The sequence below is a fragment of the Bos taurus genome, chromosome 4 (genome assembly GCF_002263795.3).
Source record: "Bos taurus isolate L1 Dominette 01449 registration number 42190680 breed Hereford chromosome 4, ARS-UCD2.0, whole genome shotgun sequence".
Taxonomy (NCBI): Eukaryota; Metazoa; Chordata; class Mammalia; order Artiodactyla; family Bovidae; genus Bos; species Bos taurus.
In genome coordinates, this window is record NC_037331.1 from 47,172,213 (window position 1) to 47,182,724 (window position 10,512).

A 10,512-nucleotide genomic window follows, 5' to 3' on the forward strand; every position below is an offset into this window, starting at 1 on the left:
AAAGCCATAGTTATCAAGACAGTATGGTACTGGCACAAAGACAGAAACATAGATCAATGGAACAAAATAGAAAGCCCAGAGATAAATCCACGCACATATGGACACCTTATCTTTGACAAAGGAGCCAAGAATATACAACGGATTAAAGACAATCTCTTTAACAAGTGGTGCTGGGAAATCTGGTCAACCACTTGTAAAAGAATGAAACTAGAACACTTTCTAACACCATACACAAAAATAAACTCAAAATGGATTAAAGATCTAAACGTAAGACCAGAAACTATAAAACTCCTAGAGGAGAACAAATAGGCACAGCACTCTCCGACATACATCACAGCAGGATCCTCTATGACCCACCTCCCAGAATATTGGAAATAAAAGCAAAAATAAACAAATGGGACCTAATTAAACTTAAAAGCTTCTGCACATCAAAGGAAACTATTAGCAAGGTGAAAAGGCAGCCTTCAGAATGGGAGAAAATAATAGCAAATGAAGCAACTGACTAACAACTCATCTCAAAAATATACAAGCAACTCCTACAGCTCAACTCCAGAAAAATAAATGACCCAATCAAAAAATGGGCCAAAGAACTAAATAGACATTTCTCAAAAGAAGATATACAGATGGCTAACAAACACATGAAAAAATGCTCAACATCACTCATTATCAGACAAATGCAAATCAAAACCACTATGAGGTACCATTTTACACCAGTCAGAATGGCTGTGATCCAAAAGTCTACAAGCAATAAATGCTGGAGAGGGTGTGGAGAAAAGGGAACCCTCTTACACTGTTGGTGGGAATGCAAACTAGTACAGCCACTATGGAGAACAGTGTGGAGATTCCTTAAAAAACTGGAAATAGAACTGCCTTATGATCCAGCAATCCCACTGCTGGGCATACACACTGAGGAAACCAGAAGGGAAAGAGACGCGTGTACCCCAGTGTTCATCGCAGCACTGTTTATAATAGCCAGGACATGGAAGCAACCTAGATGTCCATCAGCAGAGGACTGGATAAGAAAGCTGTGGTACATATACACAATGGAGTATTACTCAGCCATTAAAAAGAATACATTTGAATCAGTTCTAATGAGGTGGATGAAACTGGAGCCTATTATACTGAGTGAAGTAAGCCAGAAAGAAAAACACCAATACAGTATACTAACGCATATATATGGAATTTAGAAAGATGCTAACAATAACCTGCAAAAGAGACACTGATGTATAGAACCGTCTTATGGACTCTGTTGCAGAGGGAGAGGGTGGGAAGATTTGGGAGAATGGCATCGAAACATGTATAATATCATGTATAAAATAAGTTGCCAGTCCAGGTTCGATGCACGATACTGGATGCTTGGGGCTAGTGAACTGGGATGACCCAGAGGGATGGTATGGGGAGGGAGGAGGGAGGAGGGTTCAGAATGGGGAACACATGTATACCTGTGGCGGATTCATTTTGATATTTGGCAAAACTAATACAATTTGTAAAGTTTAAAAATAAAATAAAATTTAAAAAAAATACAAGTTTAACATAGCTATATTTTTTTTAAAAAGTCACTTTTTTCATTGAATACTATTTTTACTTGAAAGAATGAGTAATAGACATAATATAGTTATTCAGACTCAGATATCTGTCAGATCTTTTTTTTTAATGAATAGGATGAGCCTTTCACTTTAAGAAAAACCAGCAGCATTTGTTGTCACTGATGTACTCTAACTTTCAAGTGATTATTTTAAAATAAAAAAAATTTTTAAATCTCAGCTTAAATTTCTAATACGGTAGATACTGACTGATATAACCTACATACACAAAAATTCTTTGGGGTGCTCAATATTTAGGTGTTTAAAGGGGTTCTGAGACCTGTGTTTGAGTACACTTTATTATAATAAAGCATTGCTCTGTTACCTTAAATTTCCCTTTAATGTTTTATCAGAGATTGTTATTTGTGTGAGGTAAGTGCATATGTGTATATGTTTGTGCATTCTAAAAGCACTGACTATATATATGTACATATATATACACACACAACATAAATATATATATAGTCTATGGAAAAAACATCTTGTATATCCCATGAGAGTGTTCAGAGTAAATACCGAGAGGATTCCAGGTAGAAGAAACAGAGAGCAAAGGCATGGGGTAAGTCAGTCAGTATACTGCAAGTTTTACGTGTACAGAGAGGCGATTTGTTAGGCACAAAATACCATTTGAAATCCTTTTTTTCCCTTTCTACAATAGAGAAAAAAAGTGAACACAAATGGCAAGGTTAAGAGAAAGATAACTTTCTTAAAAAGCAGTCAGTGTCATAGACTGATAGCCTAAAAATTTAAGTATTAAGCAAATGGATGAAACAAACATCAGTCTAAGTATGCCTCATTCCCTGTACTCTGTAATACAATCTGTATTTTCTGTGGTGTTCCTCTGTGCTATATTATAAATCACAAAATTACAATAAAACATGGTCCCTGTTTGCAAAAATCTTAGTGGTCTACTTAGGATGATTATTCTATATAAACTAGCACATATTTCTGAAAATATGCTGTTTAAACAAACTGATATATGTAATGCTCAAATGGTTATAGGTTTTCTCAATCATTGTTTTTCACACTAACTTCCCTGGAGAATAATTTACCCAAAGCGATGGGGTTGCAAAAGAGTCAGACATGACCGAGGGACTAAACAATAATGCTTTTAAATGTTCTTTTGAATTTGTTCATTAATTTTAAGTATAAAATCAGAAAAAAACATTCAAACTTGATAAATGAATCAAGAAAACCCTACTTGTTTTTAACTTCTAAGATCTAGTAGAAACATAAATGTAACAAGAAAAAAATTACATTAGGAATCTTACATTTCTGTTTCTTAAACTGGAAATTTTTGGTAATCTTTTCATTAACTTTATTAAAAGACCAATCAGAAACACAAAAGGAAGTTACTGAAAAGCCTAAGAACAGACTTTTGAGTCCAGGATATAGTAATCACAACCATGGGATACTGGGCAAGTTACTTAATTTCTCAAAACCTGCGTAACATGGAGATAACAACAGTTTTATATATATGTAATAGCTGCAGTTTAGAAGCAAGTAGAAATGCTTCTGCTTTGGCAACTGGATTTTTATCCTGTCAATAAATATTTACTGGGCACTTGCCTTCATGTCTCTGAGGCCTTCAGATTTGTAACCCCTTGAAAGTTACATATTATCCGACTGCATCTTAGTCGAACATCTTTTAGAATCTTACTAAAGATAAACTGATTTGGAGAATTATTCTGATAGTAATATTTATAATAAACAGCCTTTATCTAGATTTTATATTTGTTTGTAAACTTATTGACTATTTTTAGAAGCAACCCATACATCTTTCAACACCTTATGAAACTTCAACAATTCATTCAAAACACACTTAAAAATTCCTGCTACGGGCCTTTCTCTTCTAGAACTTTGTCTTATCCCTCTCAGCTTCTGTTTTAAACCTTCTATTCAAGTCTCTTCTCTACAGTGTACACACACATTCAATCTTTCCCATCTTTAAAATAGGTTTCCACCCAGGCTTTCCTGCTGGCTCAGATGGTACAGAATCTGCCTGCAATCCTGGAGACCTAGGCTCAATCCCTGGGTCCAGAAGAGCCCCTGGAGAAGGGAATGGCAACTCACTCCAGTATTCTTGCCTGGAAAACTCCATGGACGGAGGAGCCTGGTGGGCTACAGTCCATGGGGTCGCAAAGAGTCGGACACGAATGAGTGACTTCACTTTCACTTTCTTTCACATTGCACCTAATATTGCTGAGTACTCTTTTCTTGAAATGTCTCTAACAGTGAGGTTATTTCTCTCCATTCTCCTAACTATTCCCTTTTCCTTTGCAATCAAATATTTGCTGAATCTCCAACCTATATTTCTTTTAAATTCTAGACCTATATATCTATAGGGTACCGCCACTTACATGCTCTAAAGAGACCACAAACTTAATATATCCAAAACCTTATTGACCTTCTACCTAAAATCTGCGGCTTTTCCTTAGTGATCTTAGATAGATGTGCCACTACTACTCCAAGTCAGAAGCTTGGCAGTCATCTTAGAGCCCTGCCTTTTCTTCATCCTACACATATATTCTTGGGAAGCCCTGGTAACTCAGCAGTAAAGAATTCGCCTGCCCAGTGTTCACAACAGCTAGGACATGGAAGCAACCTAGATGTCCATTGGCAGACTAATGGATAAGGAAGTTGTGGTACATACACACAATGGAATATTACTCAGTTATAAAAAAGAATGCATTTGAGTCAGTTCTAATGAGGTGGATGAAACTGGAGCCTATTATACAGAGTGAGGTAAGCCAGAAAGAGAAACACCAATACAGTATATTAACTCACATATATGGAATTTAGAAAGATGGTAACAATGACCCTATATGCAAGAAAGACAGCAAAAGAGACACAGCTGTAAAGAACACTTTTGGACTATGTGGGAGAAGGCGAGGGTGGTATGATTTCAGAGAACAGCACTGAAACATGTGTATTACCATATATAAAATAGATGACCAGTGCAAGTTCGATGCATGAAGCAGGGCACTCAAAGCCTGTGCTCTGGGACAATCCAGAGGAATGGGTGGGGAGGGAGGTAGGAGGGAGGTTCAGGACGTGGGGACACGTGCATCCGTGGCTGATTCATGTCGAAGTATGGCAAAAACCACCACAATATTGTAAAGTAACTGGCCTCTAATTAAATTAATTAATTAAAAACAAATAAATAAAATTCAGAAAGAGTTAAAAAAAAAAAAAAAAGAATTCGCCTACAATGTAGGAGATGCGGGTTCAGTCCCTGGATGGGGAAGATCACCTGGAGAAGAAAATGGCAACCCACTCCAGTATTCTTGCCTGAAAAACCCCACTGACAGAGGAGTCTGGTGGGCTACAGTTCATGGGATCAGAAATGAACAAACCTTAACGACTAAACACACGCAAACACACAAATATATTTTAGTTTCTAAACCTCTTGCTTTCTAATTCCACTGAGATTAGTTTCAGGCCTTCAAACGACCCTGATGCTGGGAAAGATTGAGGGCAGGAGGAGAAGGGGAAGACAGAGGATGAGATGGTTGGATGGCATCATTGACTCAATGGACATGGGTTTGGGTGGGCTCCAGGAGTTGGTGATGGACAGGGAGGCCTCGAGTGCTGCGGTTCATGGGGTTGCAAAGAGTCAGACACAACTGAGCGACCGAATTGAACTGATAATTCAAACAATAGATTTCCCTTTCTTCAATTATGGCCTTTCCTTTTCAATTCATCCCCTACACTGACAAAAACTTCTAAAAGGCAAATCTAATTATATTATCCACTTGTTTATTTACTCTTGAATGAGTGAATCCACTACACACAATAGGAATTCTGGTCTTAAGTGGAAGCTGTACAATAAACAAAACAAAATTCTGTACCTGCATGTATGCATTCTCTTAATGGCCTAGATTGTCCAAGGTTAACCCAAAGGGTCAAGAACCACTGGCTCGTAGAATAAACTCCAAACTATTCAAACTATTTGAAATCTTTCAGAATCATCTCAAACTGCCATCTCCCTCCCGATAAAGACTGCAGAGTCAACCTCAACTACTTAAGTTCTCAAATAGGGCTCTGCTGCTTCAGCTTTTCACACCACTGAACATAAGCTCCTCTTTACCTAGAAAGCCATTCCCCACCCATTCCCCAAGTGAACAAATCTTTAATCTATGAAATCCTCTCTACACCTCCAAGCAATTTGATTTCTCCTTCCTTTCACCTACTACACTTAACCTATACCTTTATTATAGTATTGGTCATACAGCATATTTATATTTGTTTTCATGTCTTTTATTAGGTCGTGAGGAAAAAAACGTTTTACTCACCATTTGTCTGTTAGTGCTTAGCACAGCACCAGTATATAATACCTACTCAAATATTTGTTGAATAAATAATTCTCTACCTCATCAACAATGGATATTCTTTTCATGAAAGAGTCTCTGTATAATAATGAGTTGTGCAAACTGAAAGTAGTATTTTCCTAAGCTTAAAAAGGGTATCTTTCAAAAATGTCACCTAGGATCACTAATAAACTTACCACTAATATTTTAAAATATTAAGAAAAGAAGTTGTTTTAAAAAAGATTGATGAATAATGTAAGCACAAATATAAACAACTGACTTCATTTAAGTGAAATTTTAAATTATAAGTTTAATTATAATCCTCTAGAAGACTAAACTACTAGGTATAAGATTTTTTCCCTTAAACTTGGTATTTGATTAGCCCAGTTAAATGTGTTTTTCCTCTTGCAATATAAAATTTTTATATACTCAAATATAATCCTCTTGATATTTAAATCTGGACAGATGTTTATAGAACCCTAAATACGTACATTTAGGTGTCTTTAACATAAACGTATGTGTGAAATCAGCAGTTTTCAGAAGACACCAAGTAAAACTTTGGGGGAAACACAGGAAACTTTGCGTGTAGGAAGGAAATCAGATTGAGCATTCATTAGAAAATCTGTTACCTCCGCAGGTTATTTACAACAGGAAATCTAAGTTCTTACTCTTCACCATTTTATCACTAACATACGGGGTTGAAGAGCTACGGATGTAAATACTGCTGGCTACAAAAGCAACTTGCCTGCACCACTGGACAGATGCCAGCTGCCTATTGATACGGGCCTGAAAACCAGCACTGGAATATGTACTAGGCCACTAACTCTGAAGGCAGTGCCTGGTGGATTCACTAAGCTCTCCGAAGTGATCATTACCAAGGTTGAAGTAATAAATCTGGGTTGATGTTAATGATTGAGAATGTCCCCAGGAAAGGACTGAAAGCTGACTGCAGGATGCTGCTGCGAAATACCTAAAACAAACTGGATTCCTAACTTGTGTTCCCAGCTTGCGATTCCTAACGTATGTTTCAGTGGATCAGACTAACAACGCATTTTGTTTGGACCTTTTCCCCCCACCTCCGCCCGCTTCCCTGTCCCAGTTTATTTTTATCCTTTTTAACTTGGAGCCAATCTTAAAAGCATATTAAGACCCAAGAGCTCGTCAAGTCACTTGGAGAAGGCACACCAACTTCTGAGTCTGCAGAGGACAGAAATGCACTGACTGGCCCCTTCTACTAGAGGCGCAGAGGCAGCGCCTGCTGGCCTGAGCGCGACTCCAGCCCGCTGGGCTTCGGTTAGACCGCAACAGGAAGTTTTCTCTTCCCTTGCGGAAAGCTGTGAAGCCAAAGAGAAATTTGAACCCCCACTCTCCGGAGGACACCCAGACGAGAGCTTCGGGGTGTGTGTGTGTGTGTGTGTAGGGGTGGGGGTGGGGGGCTCCGCCTGGGACGGAGGCAGCCGAGGGACTCGTGATTCAACGCCGACCGCAGCGTCCCCGCCCCGCGCAGGCCCAGGCCTCGGCCTCTCTTCCCCTCCCCGCGCGTCCAGTCCCGTCCAGGCCCGTCCCCGGGGGCAAACGCGGCTTCGCGGCCCGTGCGGGGCGGGCTGCGCCTCAGTTCCCAGAGCTCCCAGTCTCCTGGCAGAGGGCGCCGGAAGGGGAGCAGGAACCGGAGCGGGCGCGGCGACGCGATTCCCAGCCTCGCCGGCGCAGGCTGCACTCACCCACTCGAGGACTTTGATGAAGCCGAGAGGCTCCTTGAGCGGGTTGAGGTTGAGCTGGAAGGAGGACATCCTCTGAGGGAAGGAGGGAAAGAGTGTTAGGCGGAGGAGGAGGGGGACCGACCAGACAGAGCTACACGGCCGCGAGGAAGGGCCGGAGGGGCGGCTCCGGGAGGCGGGCCTGGGAGGCCGCGGGGCGGGGCGGCGGCGGTTGAGCCGCTTGCCGAGGCACTGGGGCGGAGACGGAGAGGGGCGGGCGCGGGAGGCGAGGGCGGACACGGGCAGGGAAGGGGCGGTGCCTCCCCGAGCAGTACCTGGCCCAGCCGGCTGATCCGCTGGCGAACCAAGTAGATGTTCGACGCCATGCTGCGTGCGCCGCGCCCCCTTCCCTCAAGTCCAGCCTCCGCGCTCGGATTCCTGCCGCGCATGCGCGCGCTCAGTCCCACGCCAGCGTAGCTGGGACAGCTGCCTCGCGCTGCGAAAACCATCCAGCGGAAACCTACGGCTTTGGCCCAGCAGCTTTATTACACTGGCTTCCCGTCACTATTCCCAATGTTTTAGCTAGGTTTATAACATTGACACAAATGAAGGCGCGATTCAAGGCTGGTGTTAAGAGACCTTTTATTAAAATGATGGAAAGTTACTGCAGAACAACGGACTTTGAGCGACCACGCTGTAACAGGGTCTCTCTCAGGAACGTGATTGATCATTCTTACGGAAATTGTTTATTTTCAAACTTACCATTGGAGTCAGGGTTGAACGATTTACAAAAAACGTTATACCTAACAGAAAAAGACTTGGTCCGATAGGCTCTTCTAACCCACCTACCCACCTCTCCTACCCTGTCAGTCAAGTTTTCTACGTGGGGCGCTCTTGGAGTCTCTGCTGCTGCTGCGGCTAAGTCGCTTCAGTCGTGTCCGACTCTGTGCGACTCCATAGACGGCAGTCCACCAGGCTCCCCCGTCCCTGGGATTCTCCAGGCAAGAACACTGGAGTGGGTTGCCATTGCCTTCTCCAATGCATGAAAGTGAAAAGTGAAAGGGAAGTCGCTCAGTCGGGTCCGACCCTCAGCGACCCCATGGACTGCAGCCTACCAGGCTCCTCCGTCCATGGGATTTTCCAGGCGAGAGTACTGGAGTGGGGTACCATTGCCTTCTCCGCTTGGAGTCTCTACAGAAGGCTAATTGCTACTACCCATTTGAGAGTCGCCTAGGTAACACCTACCTTCTGGCATCCAGTTATCGGAGCCCCGAAGAAATGATCTTTTTGGCTTCCCTAGTATCTTGGAAGTTCTTGGAGATGAAATGCTGGCCTTTGGAGTGTATGGTAAGGGGACTTACATCATGTACCCCTAATACGGAAGAAAGGAATCTAGCACAATGGAATCTCAATATACCAGCTTCCAAGTATTTACCTATGTATACTGATTTTCCAAGCACTTATCTATGAGTCAGCAGGTTCCTCGCCATTGAAGTTACTCAAGTGTTACTGACCTTCTTTCTAAGAAGCTAACGCTTTCTCATTTGAGACCTGTTTACCTCCTTGTTTGTTTCCCAGAGAATGCAGAGAGCATATTTCAATTTCCCGGACCACAGAGACAATCTTATTCTTTTGATTGTGACTTCCATTCTTCAATCCCTGCACAGTGCCTTGTATCAGTGGATACCTAGTGAATGAGTGCAGATTCCTCTTACCAAAGAAGAAGGCTTCAGAGATGCTCCTTAGAGCAGAATCAGTGGAAGGTGACCATACATTAGTACCCAGTACTCCTGAGACCACTGTAAGGAATACCTCAGGTCCTCCTGCTCCCCACCCCCTTTTAAAAATTTTCTGGCACCCAGTTATGGGATTCCCATGGTAGTGATCTCCGTACTGGCTTCCTTGCTACTCTTCTCGTTGTATTCTCTTTAGTTTGTTTTCTAAACTTTTACTTCCACTCTGTTGAGGTATGGGGGCTTGCCCTGGAGTTGGGTTGTGGCTAGTAGTGCAATCTGGCTTGGGCTTCATATTCATAAAGATTCAGATTAGACTCTCATGTTATTTCCAAATCAGATACACACTGACAAGTCAGAATGATGCTCACTTTGCAGCTTTATTTGTTCATGTAAATAAAAAATATACTGTAATATAGTAAGCCAGTTTGGCTTTTCTGTATTCCCCTCCCCAATTTTTGGAAGGTTTCAGCAACTGGAATTGACATGGCCCTTTCTCAGCCTCTGAGAAGTTTAACTTTCTATTTCCTCTCTTCTGCCTTTTTTTTTTTTTTTTTGCTTTCTCTTCTGCTTCTGGTTCATGCCCACTAATGGAAGGCATGGTTGTTTCTCTTCAGGAAGCCATTGCTGCTAAGAGAATGTGCCTTGAGTATTAAGTTCTCTCTTGCTTGGCCATGTGCCACTAACTTTTAAAAGAGAGATCACAGAAGAATAGTATCTGGTCACTTATCAGAACTCATTTATATACTCTGACTGGGCAAAACCAAGGGGGAGTGAGCTACTGCTGTTACCCTCGGTGATGCATAGTCCAGCACTGCTTCTGCCAGTCACCTGAGTTCACAGGAGCTCCTGCTTCCCTAAGGAGGAGCTGGGAGTGGCTGGCAGAGCAAGTCCAATCTGATTAGGCAACCAGAGAGTTGTGAATTTTTTGAATGCTCAAGAAACAAGAGTGTTTAAACAGCATCTCACTGAAGGTACAACTGTTCAAAATCTGAGAAGAATGTTCAGATAACTGTTTAACATTGACTATAACATTGGTCATATTCTGATTTGTTCTTGGAGTCTGAGGAAAGACCCAGAAGTTCTGGGCACAACACACTCTACTCTCTACCAGGTTCATTAAGGAAAATAACACTTGTAAAGCAAAACTTCCCCGTCTGAGGTACTATTGTTGAGATTTACCTATGGT

At 41.9% G+C, this 10,512-nt stretch overlaps 1 protein-coding gene across 3 annotated transcripts in view; it reads right to left on the reverse strand.

Annotated features, from left to right (window-relative positions):
• The window catches only part of SYPL1 (synaptophysin like 1), a 29,723-nt gene extending 21,701 nt beyond the window's left edge, over window positions 1-8,022 (reverse strand). For 2 of the 3 annotated variants that reach the window (NR_190213.1, NM_001427863.1), the window contains exons 1-2: window positions 7,926-8,022; window positions 7,615-7,686 (exon numbers count right to left, since the gene is read on the reverse strand). Coding sequence is in view for 2 of the 3 variants with exons in the window: in NM_001427863.1 (NP_001414792.1) it covers window positions 7,615-7,686; window positions 7,926-7,976 (123 nt within the window). In the remaining variant the exon portion in view is untranslated. Of the gene's footprint in view, window positions 1-7,614; window positions 7,765-7,925 lie in introns of those variants that run through there. The other variant, NM_001427864.1, reaches the window with a different exon arrangement.
• Window positions 8,023-10,512: the final 2,490 nt, after the last annotated feature.